Genomic DNA, 23,784 nt, shown 5'->3' on the forward strand with positions numbered 1-23,784 from the left:
GCCCACTTTTCTGTTATTAGAAGTTCCTGGAAGCCAGAGCCAGGGTGTTACTCACTCTGCGTTCCCCCCCTCAGCCACCTTGGGTACCTAGTAGGTACGTTATGTGTTCGATGAATCGGTCAAGAAATCCTAGCATCTGTGAGCCTGAGGAACAACCAGATATGCTTTTTGAGCCCAGGAATGGTTCCTGCACTTTGAAGATGGTCAGGGGCTGCTCTGGAGGTAAATTGGGCAGCAGGCTTGGATTTTTCCCGGGTTCGCAAGCCTGCAGTTCAGACAGAGGACGCTGTAGAGTTAACATAGTAACCGTGGTTAAAGTTGATGAGTCTTGCTGTGTACACGGCCTCACTTTATCGCCATTGAAGCCCTTCTGAGGAGCATGCACATTAGTCCTGTGGGCAGGTGGGAAGTGGAGACTTGTTGTAGTTGCCATCAGAGCTGGCCTGGGCGGAGGCAGGATGCAAACCAGGCCTTAAGGTTTTGAAGACACGTGTGTCATCTGCACAGAAAGGTACCTTTTACAAAAACTCACACTCTTAAGGAAGTCTTGACCCCGCGTGATTTTAATAAAGCCCACTGCACTGTTTGTACCTCTTGGTTTTAGCCTTTGGTTACAGCTGGTGAAATGTGGGGGCTGCCGAGGGCATTGCAGGTGCAGAGCAGAGCTGCAGTTTCGAATTCCTGTTTTAAAATCTTCATTGTTAGCTGTGTGGCATCTGCCCTTTCTTGTTTGTCTTTTTTTTTTTTTTAAACCTTGGTGGGTTTGTGTGACCTCTGCCAAGCTCCTGTGAGAGTTGTTAATGCGGGGTCCCTGGTTCTGGTCAATGATTCCGGGTTCTTAGGAAGTACTTCCAGATACTTTGGGGCAAGTTTGCCTGGAAGTGCTATGGTTATTGATACTATGTCTGTATTAATTTCTGCACGCAAAACCTACCAGAAGCAAAAGCTAGTGTTTGCAGCTCCTATTACGGAAGGCGAATTTTCCCAATATGTTAAAAACTCCTGCTTTTAAAAAAAGGTCAGTAACCCAATAGAAAAATGGACAAAGGATATACCCAGCTCACAGGAAAGAAAATATGCGTGACTCTTCAATATATGAAGATGTTCAGCCTTACAATAGGAGAAAGAGAAATAAAACTCCCCCGAAGCATCACTTGTGTATGAATGATTAACTGGCTTTAGTTTGCTGGGGCTGCCAGAACAAAGTACCGCAGACTGGGAGGCTTCAACAGGAATTCATTTGCTAACAAACCTGGAAAGGTGTTGGCAGGGTGGGTTTCTTGGGAGGCCTCTCCCCTTGGCTTGTGGATGACCATCTTCTCCCTGTATGCTCACGTGGTCTTCCCCGTGTGTGTGTGTGTGTGTGTGTGTGTGTGTGTGTGTCCTCATCTCTTTTTATGACACCAGCCATACTGGATCAGGGCCCACCCTAATGAGCTCATTGCAACTCAGTCACCCCTTTAAAAGAGTCACATTCTGCGGTATTGGGAATTGGGACTCCAGCATGTGAATCATGGGTGTGTGGGAGAAGGAAGCACAATTCAGCCCATAACAATGACAAAAAATAAAAAAACTTGATGCCACCGTGGCATGGTAAAGGGGGAAATTAGCACTCTCAGACACTGCTGAGGCCATATATGGGACAGCAGCCTCTTTGGAAGTTCACTTGTCAGTATCTGTTAAAAATTCAGAGGGAGTCCCTTCACCCAGCAGGTCTACTTCTAGGACCTGCCAAAATTGACAGGTATGCAGCTCGTCCTTGACCCCTGGCCATCAGAGCAAAAAATGGAAACAATGTGAGCTCAGTAAAGCATGGGCTAATGATGGTGAAAAAAATGAAGTCCTTTACTGACAGATGTGGACTGCTCTTTAAGAAACTTTAGGTAAAAAGCAAGATAGACAACAGTGTGTGTGGAATGCTGCTGTTTGGGTAAAAGGGGGGTAAGATTTTGCAAGTATTTGCTTGTATGTGCATAACTATTTTTCTCTGAGGTTACGTTAGATGCTGTGATGACTTGCTGGGGCAGGGAGGGTTGGTGTGCTGGGTGATGGGGGCTCACTCTGTAGACTTATTTTGACTCCTGAATTGATGAATTAAATGAATATTTTTATTTCCCTGATGAGAAAATTGTATCATGAGGTCATTCATATAACATAGGTTATTTGATGTCATTTAAAAAACATGACATTATTTCGATTAAAGTCATGGTTGTGTTGAGAATCCTGCTGGTTTATTTTTCTTGGGGAACGCATGCCTCAGAAGTCATGGTTTGGAAGGTTTTTTGAGGACAGTGGTTCCACATCTGCAGGACAGAGCTTGGTCCTTCCCGGAGAACAGGCTGCCACTCAGACGCTCCTGCCTGGAGGCCTCTGGTGCAGAATACGTGAATCACTGTACCAGGCTTCATTTTGCTCAGAAACTACTTAGAATTATTCATTGGGCCCTTTTGGTTTTACCAGGTTCTTCAGAGGCATTTCTGGGTGATGATGTTGATAAAGCTGATGGCACTTTGCATCTGTTGAGCACCATGAACTTTGCCAAGTGCTTTCCTACTCATGATCTCATTTAATTGTCACTGGGAACTGTGAGGTTGGAAGCACAGATCTGATTCCCATCTTGTTGTGGATGAAGAATTTAGAGGGTTTAAATGACTTGCCTGATGTCTCCTGGTAAATGCTGATCTTCCTGCTGCCGGAGTTTCAGTGTATAAGCCAAGATGAGGAAGAATGGCTGAACAGTGCTTCTGGCCCAGGAACCATGTCATACTTGTCAATGTCCATCGTGGGTGTAGTTCAGGGGTTTTCAGTTGGGTGATTTTGCCCTTGGGGGACACTGACGATGTTTGGAGACATTTTCAGTTATCAGAACCTGGGGTGTGTCACCGGCATCTAGTGGGCAGAGCCAGGGGTGCTGCTAAACATGTTGCAGTGCATGGGGAGGCCCGCAACAGAGCTGAGCAGCCCCAAAAGTCAGTGCTGGGGTGGAGGACACCCTGTGTGGCTGAAAAGAAGAGCCTTGCCTGCAGCCCCCAAAGCCTGTCTCTTACTTTCTCAAGCTTATTGGTGTGTTCGCCCTTGAACGTTTCTTCCTTCAGATTGTTGGTGGTAGAAATGATTCTTTGGGATCTCGACGGAGGCACATTTCAGGGCCCTCTCCTGGCACCCGTGTTGACTGACTGTTGTCCTGCCTTGCCAGTGCAGTGCTGCAGGGGCGTGGTGTGAGTGCGGCCCACATTATGTATGGGCACCAGAAGACTGAGACTCGGCCTTTACTCTGTCCCCTTTTTCTTTCTTTACTTTTTTTTTTTTTTTTTTTAATTCTGGAATACATGTGCAGAACGTGCAGGTTTGTTACATAGGTATACACGTGTCATGGTGGTTTGCTGCACCCATCAACCTGTCATCTACATTAGGTATTTCTCCTAATGCTATCCCTCCCCTAGCTCCCCACCCCCCGACAGGCCCCAGTGTGTGATGTTCCCCTCCCTGTGTCCATGTGTTCCTGTTCCCGCCCCCCTCCACTTCCTCCCATTTCCATGGGAAGGAGGGGAAAGCCTTTTGCCATCCTTTGTGGTTGGCGTTGGGTGTTGGGGTCCTCCTCTGTTAGTGGCTGGTGCATGTGGCGCACAGGAAGAGAGCTCCAGGGATGCCAGGCAGGGGTGCAGCTGCTGCCTGTGTCTAGTGGGCTCCATGCAGTCCCCTGGGCCAACCTTCAGCGGCTGGAATGGTTGCACACTTGAAACTGCCTTTGCAAAATGATGACTGAGACAGTGAAAGAGATCAAACTTAACTGACTCCATCTTGCTTCTAACCTCCAAGCTGTCCTTGTTCATTCCTGGGCATAGGCTGACCTAACTTTGGGAGAAACTTATAGTTTAAACAAAGATGGTAGCAGCCATTTGCCAAAGCAGACCGCCTTCTTGTCTGGATACCAGACTGCTTTTGTAGGACTAACATTAGCTACAAGATTGGAAATTATGGTTTAGGATTCATGCAGCTGGGGGCTACAAGATTCTGACCCACTCTAAACTGCTCCAAAGATCAGTTCCTGAGATATTTTGCAGGCCCTGCACTTGATGGATCAGCTGGTCCCACTCAGATCAATAAACTGGCTCATCTGATCTTGTGGCACTCCCCCCCCACCCGCCCAGGACCTGACTGAGCACAAGAGGACAGCTCTGGCTCCCTATGATTTTGTCTCTGATCAATCAGCACTTCTGGCTCACTGGCTTCCCCTCACCCACCAAATTATCCTTAAAAACTCGGTTCCCCAAATGCTGGGAGAGACTGATCTCAGTAATAATAAAACTCCAGTCTCCCGCACAGCCGGCTCTGCGTGAATTACTCTTTCTCAATTGCAGTTCCCCTGTCTTGATGAATCGCCTCTGTCTAGGCAGCCGGCAAGGTGAACCCATTGGGCGGTGACGCACCCAGTGAGGTTGAAAAGCAGGTTCCACCCAGAGTGGAGCTTTTCCTGACGTGATATCCCACCCCCTGGTTGTTGGTGCTGGTGTGTGAGTCACAGGCCCAGCCCAGTGTTTGAGACGCAGTGACCTCAATAAGGACTTGAGCTGGTTTCCTGAGTGCCCTCTGGTAAGCCTTTTGTCTGGGTAGCCTTGCCACCCAACGCGTCTGCTACCAGGAATGAGCTGGAGGGAAACGGGAAGGCTGTGTTTTTTTCTCCATCTTCCTCTCCAGGAAGGAGGTGGCCTTGGTCCTGAGGCGGGCTTTGCTCTGGGTGGAGAGCTTCTGGACGTTCTGTTGTTGCTTGCACGTCCTGGGAAGGATCAGGGCGACACAGAAAACTGGGTTGAGGTCCTGCTAGGCCTCCTTGAAGGGAGAAGGTAGCCAGGTGAAGGTTGTTTTGTTTGCTTGGCAGGTAGTGACATTGGGGGTCAGATTGAGAGCAGCAGCGAACGGAGGAGGGCAGAGGTTTGGAGTGCAGATGGACGAGGAGGTGGTCACTTGTGCCTCGCTGCTCCAGGAAGCTGCCTGGTGACCCTCAGTTCCCTAAGTCAGCAAAAGATTGTTTCCCAGGGTGTCATATTGCACAGCTGGCTGCAGTGGGGGAAGAGGCGGGGAGATTACCTCCTTGCTGGGAGCAGACTTAATGCCCAGAAAATAGAAGGGATGGAAGCCAGTGAAACCAGTTAAACAGCAGCTGTTAAAAAGGGAGTGGGAGTAGAAATGTCAGAGTTCCCAGGTCTCTTAGAGAAAAGCCATTTAGATTTCCCGTGCCATCTAGAAAGATACTGGTGTTTTCCTGGAAGAGTTTACTGTGGCATGCCCATTCCCCAGGAGCAAGGATTGTGGGAGCCTGCAGGTGAGCGTGTGTGTGAGATGAAGGTGTGCTGAAGGATACTCTGGATGATGGAAGCTTCCCTGAAATCAGAGCCTGGTGTCACCAAGCCTCCTCAAGGCAGGTGCCCGTGACTGGGTGGTTATTGAATGAGCAACATGCCTGTCCCTCTGAGTTGGGTGTCTGACACATCGTTTGAGGCTTCCGCGCGTGTCCAGTCAAGACTGAAGTTGTCTTTATTATCTTAGTAGTCAAGGGCATTTAAAAGCTTGAAAAGCGTTCAACATACATTAAACCTTGGGCTGTTTATTTGGACTGTCATAGAATCAACTCCAGATGGCAGGATTTAGTTTGAATTTTGAGAGGAATGCGTTTTATGAACACAGTGCATCTTGCCATTAGCGCCTCCCAGAGTCAACACAAGTTACCGTTCCTTGGTCATAGGGTCCACAGTTAACATTTGCTGAACTCGAGCACACCAGCACTGTCCCTGGGCACTTGAATTTGCTGTTAAGTGGAAAACGCAGAGAAATAAACCTGAAATGAAAATCAGAGCAACAGATAATAAAAGTAAAGTTTGCCTGGGGCGTGGGGAGGGGAAGACAAGTGAAGCCTTTTCCTGACTTGCGGAACCTCCAAAAGTAAAAATGCCTGGGAAGTTGGGATGTGTTCTTCAAGGGTGAGTTCATTTGGAGTCAGCGCAGTGAGACCTGCAGTGGGGTGAGCTGAGGGGTCTTCCTTGGGTGTTCTAAGAGCCAGACGCAGTGCTGTCCCAAAAGGGACCAGAGAACTTCAGAAAAGTTTGTTTTCTTTTTCTCCATGCGTGCAAAACCCACCATCGAGCTTTTGAGTCAGCAGCGAAGCAGGCTGATGTCTGAACCCCGTGAACCCACTGTGAACCCGCACTCTGGCGGTGGCGTCCCGTGCCAGCCGTGGGTTCTTGGCTGCTCGCCGTGGCCAGGCTCTTGGCCCAGGCCTCGTGCGGAAGCTCAGGAGACAGCTGCCCAGGCCCCTAGGTTGTGAAGTGGGAGTCGGGATCCAGACCCTGCCCAGGCTGCCCCGTGCCCTGCACTGCCTGCCTCCCCCAGGAGAGTGGGCAGGTTTGCAGGCTTGTTTTCCAGGGAGTAGCACTTTGGGATTTGTGTTTTTAAAGAGAACTCTGCAAGTCAGGAGGGCTGAGTAGCTTCAAGAGAGACCACAGGGAAGGTAGGCGCAGAGCTGGGGACTGTGAGAGCCGGGGCCTTGAGAAGACACAGACACGCATGTTAGGACAGGCCTGCTTTTCTGGAAAGCTCCCTGAGCGGGGAGAGTGTGGCAGCTTCGGGAGGTGCTGGAATTGGCTGCCCTTCTAGCAAACAGGCAAGCGAGTTGGAAGCCACACTAGGCGGCCCCTCGGCCCACAGGAACCTGGAGACACACAGTGGGGGACAGGGGCGCAGGGAGGCTCAGTGCCTCAGGAGGGAGGAAGAGGGGAGGGTCTTGACTTGGCACTGCTCTCCCGATGTGTGTGACACTGTTGCCTCAGCTGGCTGCAGGTTCTCAGGTCTCGCTGTGCCCCAGGATCCCCCCAGTGAAGTGGCCTAAAAACGGAAACACCTGGTCCCCCTTCCAAGCTCCTGGGGCAGTGGGTGGAACACACTCCCGGAGCCCTGGAGTCAGGTGCGGGCCCCCGAGCACACCCCATGGCTCCCTCCCAGATCGTGATGGGGGTTTCCCTGTGCTCTGGGGGCCCCTGCGCAGTTCTCACTTTGACACACTTCCCTTGCTGGTACATGTTTGTAAAACTTTCTAGCTCCAATATACTACTGAAAAATACCCTTTGATTATTAAAAAAAAAAATTTCCTGGATTCATTTTGAAAATGATTCTCTTCTTTTTTATAGGATACAAAATTATGGATAATAATGGAATATCTTGGTGGAGGCTCTGCACTAGATCTTGTAAGTATTATGCTGGATGCAGAATATACATATTGAGCCTTTTTCTCAGGAAACCTGGGTTTTAAAGAATCTGTTGCATGTATCCATTTCTTTTTCTTTCTTTCAAGTTACATTAAAAAAGGAACCAAACTATTCCTTCTGTGTTTTTGCTTCTTAAATATCACTAAAAAATATCGGTCTACTTTTTTTTTTTTTTGAGATAGAGTCTTGCCCTGTTACCCAGGCTGGATTGCAGTGGCACAATCTCAGCTCACTGCTACCGCTACCTCCTGGGTGCAAGTGATTCTTGTGCCTCAGCCTCCCAAGTAACTGGGTCTACAGGTGCATGCCACCACACCTGGCCAATTTTGTGGTTTTTGTTGTTGGGTGGTTTTTTATTTTATTTTATTTTTTGGTAGAAATAGGGTTTTGCCATGTTAGCCAGGCTGGTCTTGAACTCCTGACCTCAAGTGATCCCCTTGTCTTGGCCTCCCAAAGTGAACGACTACACCCAGCCTATCTGTCTACTTTTGAGACCGGCTGTTTTGTTTCATGGGAAATCAATGAATCCGTAGAAGGAAGCAAGGAAGGATCATGCCTGGAATTATCTCACCTAAGAACAGTTTGGTAGCTTATTTTCCGAAACAGGTTCTATTTACTTCCGTAGGGCTGTTATCTCACCATTGTTTCATATTTCACGTGACAACTTAGTTTCCAAAATAAGCGTATAATATTTTCATTTTGGAAGTAAGGAGCAGGGTGTGATTATGGAGGTCGGATGTTGGATGTGGGAGCAGTGGCCGTGCCAAGGGGAACACACACTTCCCCGCTTGCCAGCGCTCCCAGGGCATGGAGGTGGGGCTGGCCCGCACCAGTGATGTCTCCTCTGAACTCTCCCAAGTGCCTTCTGTGGCCTCCAGTCCACAGGTAAGGTAGTGGAAGCCAGGTGGAGGGTGGCTGTACCGTCCTGGTCTGTGATTTGCTTGTGTAAAACATGGCTTCCTATTGGGTTTTGATGCAGTGCTCACAGATAACCGGCATATGTCATGAGCACAGCTGAAGTCATCCTTGAAGCACAGTAAATGCAAACGAATTTGCACAGCTGTTTAGCACTTGCTGTCTCATCCCTGCTGTGGTTATGCAGCGAAGTCACTGTGATCACTCTTGCCCCACCCCTCCTATAAGTGCAGGGCATTTAGGTGAGTGGTGATTTTCAAGATTGGCCAGATCTGTCATTGCAGTGTTAGAGGTTGGGTCCTGGATGATAGACAGCCATCAGGATGACAGGGCTGTGGTTTCCACTGCAGTTGCAGGGAGAGCTGAAGGAAGCTGTGTTTTTTTAAAGTGTGGTCTACACAGATGTGATTCATTAAGGAAAGAACACCCCTTTGAGAGGAAACTTGTCAGGCCTGGTACAGTGGCTCACACTTACAGTCTCTTCACTTTTGGGAGGCCGAGGTGGGAGGATCACTTGAGCCCAGAAGTTCAGGACTGGCCTGGGACATATAGCAAAATCCCATCTCTACAAAAAATTTAATTCTAAAATAAATAAGATGAAACTTCTTACAGTAATAGTAGCAATTGATAGTTTTTTTGGGGGATGATAAACTTCTGAAACTGTGTATCTCCAGAAGGCTAATGGTCCCAATTTACATAATCAAATACTGTTATAAACCATAAAAATAATTGATAAAAATGGTATTAAAAAGGGAGATTTCAAGAAAAATCAATATGATATAAAAATTATAAAGGGAAAAGCAGCAATGTAGCAGGATTACTTTTACAACTTATTTTGGTTCCTTTGCATAAATATTCACATTACATAAAGAGCTTTTCATTTTTTCACTCTGTGGAAATATTACAGAAATGTAGAAAATTACCTCGTTTTATGTAATTAGATTTACTATTATCTTAAGTGAATTTCATTTGTAGCATATACGAAATTGTTTACAGGGACTCTTTTTCCAACATTAAGTCCTTCAGAAGAGCAATTCCAGTAATGCTTTAGCGTGTTCATTTTTAATGGTATAATTATTTTATTTGATGATAACCTTCGAATTTCTTTGAATTGCAGTCGGTGGAGTTTTAGACATTACAGTTGGAAGGACGGTAAAACTCTCCACTTAAAAAATCCCAGATGGTATGAGACTTCCAGCAAACCATACTCGCTTCTGCTTGAGGAGTGCTGGTGACAAGGGACAGACATTCCTTTTTGAATGTCCTTAATCGTCTCATTTTTAATTGGTGCAGGAATGGAGACCCTCACGGATGAGGGGTCCCAGCTAGGAGACCCTCAGGGTTGAGGGGTGCTAGCTAGCAGATAGCGCTGGGCCTTGACCCTTGCTCTGCCAGCTCAGAGCCTGTGGCCTCCCTTGACCCCACACTGGCCTCTACCTGCCTCTGATGTTGTCTTTCTCCATTTTTACCCTTTTCTGTTGACCTGCTCTCAGCCCCTCAGAGCGGCCACACTGTCTTGGGAAGGGGTGTTCTGGAGGTAGGCCCCTCAGAGCGGCCACACTTCCTTGGGAAGAGGTGTTCTGGAGGTAGGCCGGGAGCTGTTGCAGTCTTTGCTTCCTTCCCACATCCACACCACCAGGCCCTCTCGAGGTGCAAGGGTCTGCTGGAGCTGAGGGGAACTGAAAGTCCATCCGGAATTTTACAGATGCATGGGGCACCCTGGAGAGGGGAAGTGACTTTGCCCCGAGTTAAAGATTGGGTGGCAGACAACATGGCATATACGTAAATCTCAGACCCCACATTTTGGAGCGAAAGATGAAACAGAGAGGCTTTATGACTCGAAGGCTGGGATGAGCCCAGTTCTGCTTGGGTGGCTTGCTGAGACGTCACCCGTGGACGTCTGCTGTTGGGCATGGGCATCCCTCAGCTGGCAGGGGATGAGTCCTTTCGCAGCTACCTTTTCTGCTCTCCGGGTGCTTTTTAGGTTTTAAAAAATGCAAATTTGGGATCTCGTGGAGAATACAGTATTATTAAGAGCCATGAATATAAAATAGGTACACATTTTATTTTGAATGCACATATTTGAGTGTGCTCAGTCTGTTGATTAAAAAAATTTAAAATAAAATGGTAAATGGAAATTAGTGTTTATATGATCCTAAGGCCACTGGGCTCTTGGAATATAACTTGAAAACTACTTATGTCAGTCATCTCTCTAGTTCCAGCCGCCTTGCCTGTAGGGTGCCCTGACTTAGAAGAGCATAAGTAGTATCACACAGTCCAAGACACCCTAACTTACAATGCAGTCCATCTTTGTAGCCTAGTGAGGGAAATCATTTTTCATTCGGCATAGACTTGTGTGCCTCCTGCGTCTCAGCAGCTGCTCTGGCCATTGGGGGTTATTGCGGTGGACACAGCAGCGTAAAAAGTCCTGCTCTCGGGGAGTTCTGTTGGTGAGGTTGGTCAATTACACCGTTTGTTAGAAGGTTCCTTCCTACAAGGAAAACAGTGCAGGCGGGGGAGGTGAATGGGGGAGCTGGAGTGAGGATGAGCCTCAGAGGGCCTGAGACCAGGAGGTTTTAGCTGGTTAAAAGATCAGCTAGCGTTGCCAGAGAATCCGAGGGACAACCTTGGAATCTAATTACAAAGGGGCTGTGCTGCATAAACCAGTCACTTAGGCAGAGGTGTTTGACAGACTTAAAAAATGAGTCCACAACATGGGTTTTAAGAAATGAGATGGCATATTCATTAATGTTTAGGCCAAGTTGCCGTCCTAGTAGCTCTGAAATAGTGTCTCACAAAAGATAGAAATTCATTTCTCCCCTGCACGTGGGGTCAGTGGCTGTGGCCCATACTGTCACGGTCTGTGCTGGTGGGTGGCTCCACCATCTGGAGCCCCAGGCTTCCCTTGGTCTTCAGCCATTGTCCTCTCTCGCTGCCAGTGCTTCAGGGCCAAGACCAAACAGGGGCACGGGGCACGTTTGCTCCTGTCTGTCCCGCTGGCAAGGTCTTAGTTGTGTGACCACAGGCTGCTGCTTAGAGTCTGGGAAATGTGGTCTCTTGTCGTGGCTGTGTGCCCAGCTGATAGTCCCTATTACAGAGCAGGGGAGGACAGACTCGGGGAGAGGGAGTTAGAAGTCACCCAGAGGTGGGATGTGGTCTAGGGTTTTTCCTGGGTCCTATTTGAAGAGTCTGCAAGTGCCTGAATGATGGAGAGCATGGTCACGATGGTGAACGCCAGCCGATGACTTGGAGAGCTTGGCCTGGTCTGAGCTGCTCATGAGGCACTCTGGGGTAGACAACAGCTGAATACCCTTTATAGTGGATTTTGATGCAGGAAGGATTTCTCCCCAAATAAGGGAGAGTTTTATCTCTGTTTCTCCTCTTCCTCCTCTTTCCCCATGGGCATATAAGTCAATGTTGGATGGTGTTCAGGGCAGATTTAAAAGGGCGGAACCATGCAGATAGTCATCACAGAGCCAGCCCTTAATTATCCAGGGGAGGATTTTCCATGAGTGTTCCTCGCCTCTTCTTCTTGGCGCCCTTTGGGGATGACAGCCGGCCACTCTGCTGTTGCTTTTGGGAGACTTGGTAATGGAAGGGAGGGTGGTTAAGTCCAGGTCTAGCCACAGGTTATTGATCGTTGGCTTGGGCATAGACTTGGTGAAGAAGGAGATGGGAGATGGGACCCAACTCTAGTGTGACTTTTGGTTTGTTTTTTTTGTTTGTTTTTTTGTTTTGTTTTGTTTTGAGACAGAATCTTGCTCTGTCGCCCTGGCTGGAGTGCAATGGTGTGATCTTGGCTCATTGCAACCTCCGCCTCCTGGGTTCAAGCGATTCTCCTGCCTGATCCTCCCAAGTAGCTGGGATTACAAGCATGTGCCACCAAGCCCAGCTGTTTTTCTGTATTTTTAGTAGAGATGGGATTTCACCATGTTGGCTAGGCTGGTCTCGAACTCCCACCTCAGGTGATCCACCCTCCTCGGCCTCCCAAAGTGCTGGGATTATAGGCGTGAGCCAGCGCACCTGGCCTCTCACATGACTTTGATCTTTGGTCGAGTGGATTCTCCTGCACTTCAGGGTTGGGAACAAAAGCAAATACTTCGGCATCTTATCCTCCTCCGCACGTTCCACCTGGTGATGAGAAGAGTCTGTGTTCCTCATTTTGAAAATCAAAATTTCTACATTCTATGAACACCAAAAAATAGATGTGGAGAAAACAGACTTACCACAAGGCAGGGTTTTCCAGATTGTGTTCTTTAGGATAGTAGTTTCGATATGCACTTCTTGTAAAAAAGACTTTTGGTCAGTTAACTGGGAAAGTCTGTGTTCTAGGGAGCAGAGTCTGTGCCCTAATGTCTTAGTGTGAGGTAACTTTTGGACAATATCTTAATTGGAATTTGGTACAATTCCTGGCAGGCGATGGACATGGGCATTTTGACCTTCTCCGAGCATATGTGTGAGGTCAAATTAAAAGTGACAAGTGCATTCTCTGCACCTGGGTCCTGAGTGGAGAAGGCCGGGGTGGCTGGATTCCAGCTGTGTCTACTGCCAGGCAGGCCAGAGTCGCATCGAGGCCAGTGGGTGAGGAGAGGCCACCTCTGAGAGTGGCCCTGACCCTGGGATTGCTGTGTAGACCAGGGCGGGCCTGCAAGCCAAGGCAGCACAGCTCACCCATGAACCGGAAAGCAGCGCCAGGTCAGGTATGAGTCAGGCTGTGGTTTCGGTGACAAGGGCTGTCTCGGTTGCCCCCATACTGCGCCCTACAAGCCCTTCCGGATATTGAACAGGACGTCCCGGTGAAGGAGCTGAGACATGCAAGGGGGACTATCGGGGTCTGTCCCTGATAGTCTGTCCCTGCACGCCTGAGTCAGACGCTTCCCGCAGAGGAGCACCCTAGTTTTCATCCCCTTTGGCTTAAAGCACATAACTTACCTTTTTAAAACTAAGTGAAAGGCCCCAGATTGTGTCTTCCTATTGGCTAAAATGTGTGGGTGTGGGCTGTGAAGACATTCACTGTCATGCTTGAAAACCAAGAATGGGGGACCATGATTCGGGGGAACCTACGTGTATTGATTAGACATCTGCCCTCTGTCCGGCTGCGTTTCTGTGTCTGCTGTCTGTCTGGCTCCATTTCTGTGTCTGCTGTCTGTCTGGCTCCGTTTCTCTGGTTCCGGGGAGCGCCAGTGGCTTTGCTGCTGTCGTCCGTGGAATTACTGTTTTTGACTGACTGCCCCACTCTGCAGGGCGCGGCGGGGGGCTTCCCATTTGGTTTGAAGTGAGCCTGTTACCCTGGTTTTCCTTTCCTTTTAAATGGAGATGTGGATACCCGACATTTCTTCCTTTCATCTTATACAGTTGTGGATATAAAGGAGTCAACAGGAACAATTATTTTGAGTTTCTGAGAATAAAAGCTTTCAGAGGTAATTATTACCTCAGGGATAATAAAATAATTATTTTTATTATATAATATCGATTATATAACAAATCCCAAACTGTTAGGATTTAAGCTGTTTCAGCTGCATTCCCCCAAGTTGGGGAACTTTAACTGCGGATTTAAAAAATTTCTAGTACAAAGGTATCCTCAGAGGTGCCGGGCTCCTAGGCCTTCTTTCCTAGGTGTTTTGGGATACCAGGGGTGAGCCTTCTGATAAGGGAACCACATATGTTGGGACAGATCCTGGCTGCTCTGTGAGTCGCTGGGCTGTTTGTTTCCTGGAGCGAAATCCCCAGCCTGTGCCCCGCCCCTGCCATGGCCGGAGGGGCGCCCTGTGGTCAGCTGGAGGCGCAGGCGGGGCCGTGGGCTTCCTCATTGGCTCCGCTTTGCTTCATTCAGCAAAGCCGTTTTCTTGGGCTCTTTGTTTTTTTAAGTGTCTGTCAGTGGACTGTAATTGTTAGGGCAAAATCATGTGTTTTAAGTGAAGAAGATTTCAGGTTTTAATTACCCTTGTCCATTAACATGGATAGTGTTTCTGTTTTATCTCAAACGGTTCATAAGCTAATTCATTTACGTAACGTTAAGAATTTCTCTTCTTAGTTAGAACCTGGCCCGTTAGATGAAACCCAGATCGCTACTATATTAAGAGAAATACTGAAAGGACTTGATTATCTCCATTCGGAGAAGAAAATCCATAGAGACATTAAAGGTAAGAGGACTTCCGTTTTCATTCCTTTGAAATACCGAAGGCGGTGGTGGGGTTGCCCTGAAGCCTTCTCAGGGGAAGGTGCCCGCACCCATTTGTCCTGCCTGGGCTGGGCTGGCTTTGAGGGGGTCTGTTCTCGTTGGGCTCGACACCTAGCCGGGGAGAAGACGCCCTTGTGGCAGTGCACGGAGTTGTAAGTCCACGCCGCTCAGGGCCCCCTTGGCTTTCTTTTGCAGCGGCCAATGTCCTGCTGTCTGAGCACGGGGAGGTGAAGCTGGCGGACTTTGGCGTGGCCGGCCAGTTGACGGACACCCAGATCAAAAGGAACACTTTCGTGGGCACCCCATTCTGGATGGCACCCGAGGTCATCAAACAGTCGGCCTACGACTCGAAGGTGAGGGGAAGGTGAGGGCGGCGCTGTGCCTCACGAGGCCTGGAGGGCTCCCGCCTTTTGTTCTTTAGCCTGGTAGCTTTTGTAAGTTGGACCGAAGCTGGTACCTTGAGGTAGGTCATAAAGGTAATTCTTCAACCTTAGTTACAGTTTTCTCCTGTCTCCTGCTGTATCATTTAATATCCTTTGCTGATCCAGCCCACCATGATCGAGGTTTTGAGCTCAGGCCATGTGTGTTTGGTGGCGGTGGGGACACAGGACGGAGCGGGTTCAGAACGGGGCGGGAGGAAGAGAAGGGCCATGGTGGCAAGGGGTGGAGGCGTGTGCGGCTGCAGAGGGGCTCCACCTGCTGTCTGGGCGCAGCTGGGGGTTGAAGTGCAAGTGCATGGGATCTGCAGCCTTGAAGGGGCCTGTAGAGAAAGGGGCTCCCATAAGAGAAAGTGAGGGAGTCCACGGAAGTGTGAGAATGGAGGAAGAACAGTGCTTTGAGTGACTGCTGCAGGGTCTTCCTGTTATTTTTAGTTCTCAGGATTCTCGTTCCCAGCCTGTCCTTGTCAACATGAGATGAAACCCTAACCCTTTCTTCCCACTGTTTTTCCTTGTCCTGTGTTATGCTCTCCTAGTTTTTCTCATACTCTTTTTCTCTGTTGCCCTCCACTTTTGTGAACTCTGTTAGATGGGACAAAGCATCCCGGGACTTTGCCTCCTGGGGCTCTGGTTTAACTTCAGTTCCCACAGTCTGCTCTTCTCTGGACCCTGTATGCAGTTAAAAGGCCACATGATCCACGGAGAACTGGCTTTCCTGGACCCCAACTTTCTGAGCAAACATATGCTTAGATACACATACAGGCCGAACCTTGCTGCTGCTTTTAAATAGAAATCTTCCCAGTACCCAGAAGACTTCCCACCTTGTTAAACATGGTATAGGAAACACCAGGTGACTTTCCCTGCAGCCCCAGGGTCACCATGTTAGACTGTTAGAAAGTGTCCAGGTTGTAGCTCAAGTTGCAGGCGTGCCTGGTTCCACCATGGGAGGTGTGAGCCCATCTCACTGCTCTGTGGTAGTGGTGGCCATGACTTTTCTGAGCACTATGATGGCCTTGACAGCCACTGGCTGGTGAGTGACTAGTGGGTTCCCCCCCCGCCCCCCCATGCAGCAGACCTGGCTGGTTTAGGGGGTGTGCCCTGCCTGGGAGTGTCTCTACCCCACATGGGAGGGATGCCGCTTTGGCTGCTTCTCATCTCCAGCTACCTTGGCTGTTGGCCCTTTTCCTGGGGTCGTGTAATTTTAGGACTCAACCAGGAACTTATATGTTTACTCCATTCTCTTTATTTTAAGCTGAGGCCCATTTATCAAAGTTGATCTGTGTAGATTTTGGTAAGGCTGAGACTAGAACCCATGTTTCTTAACTCATTGGATAACACCACTTTGATTATTCTCTTCTCGTTCTTTCTAGTAAATTAGCTGATCTACCATGTGACTCTGATCTTAGATTTCCCTCCCTCCCTCTTTTCCTCTCTCCCTCCCTCCCTCTTTTCCTCTCTCCCTCCCTCCCTCTTTTCCTCTCTCCCTCCCTCCCTCTTTTCCTCTCTCCCTCCCTCCCTCTTTTCCTCTCTCCCTCCCTCTTTTCCTCTCTCCCTCCCTCTTTTCCTCTCTCCCTCCCTCTTTTCCTCTCTCCCTCCCTCTTTTCCTGTCTCCCTCCCTCCCTCCTTTCCTCCCTCCTTTCCTCTGTCCTTTCCTCTCCTTTCTTCCCTCCCTCTTTTCCTCTCTCCTTTCCTCCCTCCCTCCCTCTCCCTCCTTCCTTCCCTCCCTCCCTCTCCCTCCTTTCTTCCTTCCTCTCCCTTCTTCCTTCCTCCCCTTCCTTCTCTCTCTCTCTTTTTCATTATTGTATTTATTTCATATTCTTTCATTTAACCCATTCTATGTAGGCACATTTTTCTGGATTCCAGTGATACTGGAGTAGACAAGAACAAAAGTCTCTTCTCCTATATATCTTAAATTCATATGGGGGAGACTGACAGTAAACAGGAAGAATTAACAACACTTTAGGAGCAAGCGTGCTGTGTTGTAGTTACCGTTTTCAGTGAGAAATATCCCTAGAGAGTGGCGGGGCAGAAGGCGTGGGCACCTCAGTGTGGCGTGGGCACCTCAGCGTGCATTTCAGGGTGGGGCCCTGGCGAGATGGCGTTCTAGTTGAGATGCAAGCTGAGAGTTGTTTAAAAGAGTTTTGAAAGAATCAGTGCACAGCTCTAATTGGTGTTTTTAAAGAAAACTCCAGAATACATATAACAGAAGAATGTTTAAAGTTTAAAGATTTAAAACTTATCTGAGGTTAAGAATGATGTGAACCCATAAGTCAAAGAGAGGTTGCCTGGTATCAGGCAAAATGAATGGAGATTATTACATATGTCAGAATCTTTTCCAGAGGAAAAAAGGTGTATTACAAACATGTTAAAAACATTAAGTGCCTTCAAAGGAAGAAAATCAAGCTGGTGCCATTCGTTCACAAATTCGTACAGAGCCACTGCACTGTGAATACAACTGTGAACAAGACAGCACGCTCCCTCCTCTCCTGAAGTAGAAGCAATAAGCAGTCTCAGATCGTGCACAGCGCCATGAAGAAAGGAGACGGGCCATGTGAAGAGCTTCCGTTTCTGGTTCCACCATCACTGCTCACATGAGAACCTTTATTCAAGAGCTGTCCTGTCTGCCTGAGCCGTCCCCACCGCCTTCCTCGAAGGGCAGGGCCTCCCTGGGCATTTGCTGGAGGCAGTGTCAGGACATCACAGCTTGGCCGCCTTCTTCCCCGAGGTCTTTCAACATCAGGAGGCTCTGGCCAGGCGTGGTGGCTCACAAGCACCTGTAATCCCAGCACTTTGGGAAGCTGAGGATGGGAGTTTGAGACCAGCCTGGCTAACATGGTGAAACCCATTTCTACTAAAAATACTAAAATTAGCCAGGCGTGGTGGTGCATGCCTGTAGTCTCAGCTACTCGGGAGGCTGAGGCAGGACAATCGCTTGAACCCAGGAGGCGGAGGTTGCAGTGAGCCGAGATCGCGCCACTGCAGTCCAGCCTGAATGACAGAGCAAGAGCCTGTCTCAAGAAAAAGGAAAAAACCCATCAGGAGGCTCTGATCTGACCAGTAGGTGTCATAGTGTTGGGGGTGGATTAGAGTATGGTCTACCTCTTCTGGGGAGTGCACACTTGGTCGGGAAGGAGATAGTACGAGAAAATGTGTCACATTTTTGGTCTGTTTTTACCTTTACTGTGACTTGTGTCAGAAGTTATTTCACTTGCTTGGATCCTCTCCAGCAACTCTGAACTGGAAATCATGAGCAGACCCTGAAACGTTGATGTGGAATTGACTTTCCAGGTTTGTTGACCCGGGAGGCGTGTGGTGAGGGCCGATGAGGGTCACATCTGTGTCCGAGTCTCAAAAGTTATCAGAAGTGGGGTTTCACACTGGGGCCTTAGGGCTGCGATTTCCTTTGTTTCCCACTGGGTATGGCTCTGGACTGGCAGCTCTTGTTGCAAGCAGGGCCCGATAAGGGTGCTCTTCCAGGCCACCCCGTGTGTGTCCCTCTAGTGGCTGGCTTGCCTGCCGGGCAGCCAGTGCTCTTTGGGGTACACTGGTGGCTGCTGTGGTCTCACAGCTCACTCAGCTGCTTCCCAGCTTTCCCTCCATTCTCTCTTACATGACTCATAGACATTTCCCCTCCTAGACTGCACTGCACGTAAGGAAAGACCTTCCAGCCACTGGGGACAGGGTTCTGTATGATAGTTATGAAGGCACGTGCCCAGGTCACACCTAGGTTCACAAGCTGATTGTCAAAGGAAGGATGGGTTGGGAGAAGTGATGAACTTCACCTGCCTCACTAGCTTCTTCATCTCGCTGAACCAAAGGGAATACAAACCTCTGTTTCTTGTATACGTTTAGATCCTGTTTGGAGCCTTTTTGAGCATTGTCACCTCTGGCACTGCCTGTACCCTGTTGTCTTGTCTGGGCTGCTCAGGTGTTGCTGAATGTGTTTGCATACAGAGGGCATCTTACGTCAATCTCCGTTCTTAACCTAAGCATGATATTACTAAGTCCTGATTGTCCATATGTTGTAAGAACCTTCGTTACTAATGTTTTAAGGTGATTTGGGGAAGTTTGGTTTGTTTGAAGGAGTCCTCATCCTTTGGAGATGGTGCCAAGTGAGATAACTCTGCTCACTGCAAAGAAGCCTCCGGTTTCAACACTAGAGAAAGGTCTTGGACTGAAGAACTCTCATCTCCCTTTTTCCTTGTAAGATTATTATGATGGTATGTCAGTGAATGGATTGCGCTTGGTTTGCAGTGTAACCATGGTGAGAAGTGGAAACTGGTGATGCATTGATGGAAAAAAATAGCATTGTTGAAGATGAGTGAAGGCGTGGTGGGGTGAGCCGATGGGCTGCAAGAACCCAGGCAGCCAGCCTGTCTACCGCACTGCGCACCAGCCCTTCCTGTCACCGGGTGCTGAGCCCGTGGCCTCCCTGCTCCTGCTTACGGATCAGGAACTGCCCACAGGCCTGGCTGGGAGGAGGAGCCCTGAGGGCCAGGGAAGAATGTGAACCAGGAGACAGCAGGCTTTATTTTCGCATGTAGTAATGTTGGGCCACTTTGGTCAACCACGGGTTACTCTTAATGGTCATAAATACCACGTACGCCTCTAGATCCAGTTACAGATGTGTTCCGAAAGATTGCATCTGCTTAAGTAATAAGCTTATATCAAATCAGATTCTGTTTTGATTCGTTACAGCTGTGACTTAGGGTTATCTGTGGTTTTCTTCTTGATTGTAGAGTTGATTGGTTTCTTCTAGAATTATTTTCTCTATATAATTTAAACAGTATCGCTTAGATTGTACCTTGAGACGTGTAGCCAGCGTACTTTATTTGACACGATATTGTGAAGATGTAGGATGCTGTTGCATAGAGCCCTGCCTCTCCCGATGTAGAGGAGAGTCCCAGAGAACTCAGGGTGCTCACTCAGGAGCGCGCCCCAGGAGAAGATTTGTTCGCAGTTAATATGTGCATTTGCAGCTTTTGACTGGAGCTTATATTAGAAACCACTGTTTGTTTTCTCTGTCATCAGTGTCTTAATGTCTCATTTGATATCTTTCCCAAATGGCCCCACATGGGTCTCTCCTTCCACCTCATTTTAATTGCTTTGGAAGGTGACTGCCTGTTCCCCACATTATGTTTACTTTAAAACTCAGGCATGGGCCGGGCACAGTGGCTCACGCCTGTAATCCCAGCACTTTGGGAGGCCCTGGTGGGAGGATAGCTTAAGGTCAGGAGTTCAACACCAAGCTGGGCCACAAAGCAAGACCCCGCCCCTCCCGCCCGCCCCCCGCAATCCTGCCTCTATAAGAAATTTAAAAATTAGCTGGGTATGGTCGTGTGCCCTATAGTCCCAGCTATCCAGGAGGCTGAGGTGGGAGGATGGCTTGAGCCAAGGAGGTCAAGGCTCCAGCCTGGGTGACAGAGTGAGTCCCCTCCCACCCCCCAAAAAACCCTCAGACACAAGTTCTTCATGTGCTGTGGTTTTGCCTGGAAGCAGGGATAGACAGACTCAGTTAGACATGAGCGTCTCCGTCAGCACGCTGTGGGACGCGCTGCGCTTCATTAAGTTAACGTGCGCGAGCAGCTTAACCGTTCTTCTGAGGGTGAACGTAAGTAATGCTGCTGTTGAATATTTTGGGCAGCATATACCATTTTCCAAATTTAAAATGTAGTATAGATGCCTAAAAGTCTAAGTAATTGGTTTTAACAAGTTTGGATATTTTTCTGGCTTTCGATGTGTATGCCAAATTGCTTGCCATTGATTCAAGTGCCAGTCCAGGTTTGCAGATTAGTCATAGTTAGATGTCTGGCGGGAGAGCCAGCAGGCAGGAAGACCATGTGGGAGCCCCCTACAGAAGGCCTGGGGAGAAGAGATCGCTTTAGAGTAATCCAAAGTTAGGAAGGGTGGAGGGGACGCAGGGTGCTGAGAGCCCAGGAACCATATACCCTGGGTTGCGACTGGATTTAGGAGGTTCCAAAGAGGGGATCCTAAGGAGCTGGGTGACCCTCGTGCCCCTGGCATGGCTGCCTGGGAGGATGCCCCCCCCCCCCCCGCGTTTTTTTTCTTTTGATACAGAGTCTTGCTCTGTCACCCAGACTTAACGATCTTGCTCACTGCAACTTCTTCCTCCCAGGTTCAAATGATTCTCCCGCCTCAGCCTCCCGAGTAGCTGGGACTACAGGTGCAGGCCACGGCGCCCAGCCAATTTTTGTATTGTTAGTAGAGATGGGGTTTCGCCATGTTGGCCAAGCTGATCTCGAACTCTGCCTGCCTTGGGCTCCCGAAGTGGTGGGATTACAGGTGTGAGCCACTGTGCCCGGCCGCCATGTTTGTTCTTGATGGTGCTGTAGTGGCTGCCTTCCTTGGAAGCCAGGAGAGTGATATGTGGGTTGTGTTCAGATGGGGCTGGCAGGGGTTTTCTTAGTGAACTTCCCATGGTGCACATTGGCCTGCAGAAGCAGGTGTTCGCTCCTCGGTGCTGGCTGCTGCCTGCTTATTGTCTGCCCCTGAACCTGAAAGCAAGGGCCTCTGAGTGAAATCAAGGCAAGCGCATCACCGACGTACTCAGCAGAGACCGGCCTCTGCCGGGGCCTGCCTGCCAGTCACCGAGTACATTTAGCTAGTGGAGAGATGCTTGGAGGTCTGGAGGTGCATCCGTCAGAGATCATGTTCAGTAGCACAATAGAGTGACCGTAGTTAATAATTGACTGTGTTTCAAATAGCCAGAAGAGAAGATTCGGACTATCCCAACACAGTGGAATGATCTGTGTTTGAGGTGAGAGGTATCCCAGCTACCCAGATTTGATTGTTACACACTGTATACTTATACCAGAATATCACATATACCGCCAAAATTACGTGCCCTTAAAAATGAGAAGGCTGGGTCTGTATGGCCAGGAGACAGCATGCTTTGAAAATAGCAGTAGCTGTAACAAAATCTGAGAGGCCTGGGGGAAGCCGACAGATGTGGAATCACACAAACTTGAGAGCCACCTGTTGGTGTGGAAGAACCACTGCCGCACGAGTCACGATAGCCACCTCTGTTCTTGCCTTTCCCCTCCTCCATCCTCCCTCCTTGTGTCTGCTCACTCCTGTCCTCCTGCCGCTGCCACAGTTCTGGGTGCTCGCCCACCCTGTACTCCTGTGCACCTACTTCCCCCCTTCTAGGGGCGAGAGACTGGGATCAGTTGCATTTCTGCTGATTTTTAAGATAACGCAATGCAAAATAAAGCAAAGAGTCCAAGTTGTAGAGGGAAGGAAAATAGTATTACTTCTAACATCAGCTCTTCTGGGCTGACCCCTTCAGTATAAGATTTAGTAGAAAGAATTTAGAGTAAGACTTGCTGGCAGCTTTTCATCTTCATTGAGAATAAGGAAATAGTAATCCCAGCACTTTGGGAGGCCGAGGCGGGCGGATCACGAGGTCAGGAGATCGAGACCATCCTGGCTAACACGGTGAAACCCCGTCTCTACTAAAAAATACAAAAAACTAGCCGGGCGAGGTGGCGGGCGCCTGTAGTCCCAGCTACTCGGAGGCTGAGGCAGGAGAATGGCGTGAACCCGGGAGGCGGAGCTTGCAGTGAGCTGAGATCCGGCCACTGCACTCCAGCCTGGGCGACAGAGCGAGACTCTGTCTAAAAAAAAAAAAAAAAAAAAGAGAATAAGGAAATAGAATATGCTGTAGGCATCATTCCCATGGACTGCTGGGCTCGGGGGCTTCCAGTAGGGATTTCTGGTACTCACTAAGGCTGCAGGAACATGGTAAGTGTGTCCTCTGCATAGTTCAAGCGTCCTGCAGCCACTACAACGATGCTTCAGCCTATGCATTTCCTTGCTGTAGAGTGAGTGTGAGAGATGTGTTCGATTCTCACTGAAGTTCTTGGAATAATGATGGAGTAAAATGTACAGTGAGAACAGCAGGAAAGCTGTGCCAGACTCAGGTGTGTTCTCTACGTCCCCCAGTCGTCTTTTGCCAGCCCGTATAGGACTAGATCCTGCCTCCTTGTTGGCTTCTGTCCTGTTTGGGGATTGGTATCACCCGCTGTCAAAGTCTCATGAGCTGCCAAGTTCCTCTTAAGATGGCCTGGCTCTTCTCATTGACATGACATGTTCCAGGAATTCATTCCTTTGCCTAACCGCTTGGTTGTGCCACAGGCCTGTGCTGGGCAGAAGGAGGTGGGGCAGCTGGACCTGAGATGTCCTGGTGGGGGCCACGTGGCTTCTGGAGATGTCTCCTCTAGGACATTTGGCAGAAAATGCAGGCACTAGAGAGACACGGTAAATGACACCAGGAAGAAACCACCAGACAAATCCCGAATTTGGGGCCTGTTTCTTCTTTAAGTTGATGCCACTGGGGAGACGACTATTCTAGGTTGGAAGAGCCTTAGCGACCTAACAAAGTACCCCGTGGACTTTGGATCCTGATTCAGATAAACCATTTTTGAACAGCTGAGAACATTTAATTATACATGACATTAAGGAATTCGTGCTAATTTCAGGTACTGATAGGTAGTGAAAAAAAAAAAAGTCTATATATTAGTACACTGAAGTACTCGGGGGGAAATGTCATGACAACTGATTGATTTTAAAATATACTCTGGGAACACATGGACAAAGCCTGTATGGCAAAATGTTAATAATCACTAAATTCATGCAATAGGTAGATGAGGATGCATTATATTAATATTTCTCAGTTTTTTGTATGTTTGAACATTTTCATAATACACTTTTAAGTTCTGGGCCCCTTGTGAGGCACCTTGTATGGCCACCTCCTCCTCCTCTTCCACCCTCATTCTGCAGACGAGGGAAATAAGGCTCGGAGGTTAGCTCTTGCATCTAACGTCACAGGACTTGGTAGAACTGGCATTTCAGCCCAGGTCTCTTGAGACCAAGGTACCTACTTTCGACCTCACAGCTGTGCCCTGAGTTCTGAGCACTGCTGGAGGGGGTGATTCGCGAGCGTACACCCACTCCGGACTCCTCTCTGCTC

General features: G+C 48.8%; 1 protein-coding gene across 4 annotated transcripts in view; it reads left to right on the forward strand.

The window, feature by feature from the left end:
- STK24 (serine/threonine kinase 24) overlaps positions 1-23,784 on the forward strand; it is a 136,580-nt gene that overhangs the window by 88,932 nt on the left and 23,864 nt on the right. For 3 of the 4 annotated variants that reach the window (XM_033177388.1, XM_033177389.1, XM_033177390.1), the window contains exons 3-5: positions 7,182-7,238; positions 14,209-14,317; positions 14,551-14,708. In XM_033177388.1, coding sequence (XP_033033279.1) covers positions 7,182-7,238; positions 14,209-14,317; positions 14,551-14,708 — 324 coding nt within the window. The remainder of the gene's footprint in view (positions 1-7,181; positions 7,239-14,208; positions 14,318-14,550; positions 14,709-23,784) is intronic. The other variant, XM_033177391.1, reaches the window with a different exon arrangement.

This window comes from Trachypithecus francoisi, unplaced genomic scaffold, assembly GCF_009764315.1.
Source record: "Trachypithecus francoisi isolate TF-2019V2 unplaced genomic scaffold, Tfra_2.0 Lachesis_group18, whole genome shotgun sequence".
Lineage (NCBI taxonomy): Eukaryota > Metazoa > Chordata > Mammalia > Primates > Cercopithecidae > Trachypithecus > Trachypithecus francoisi.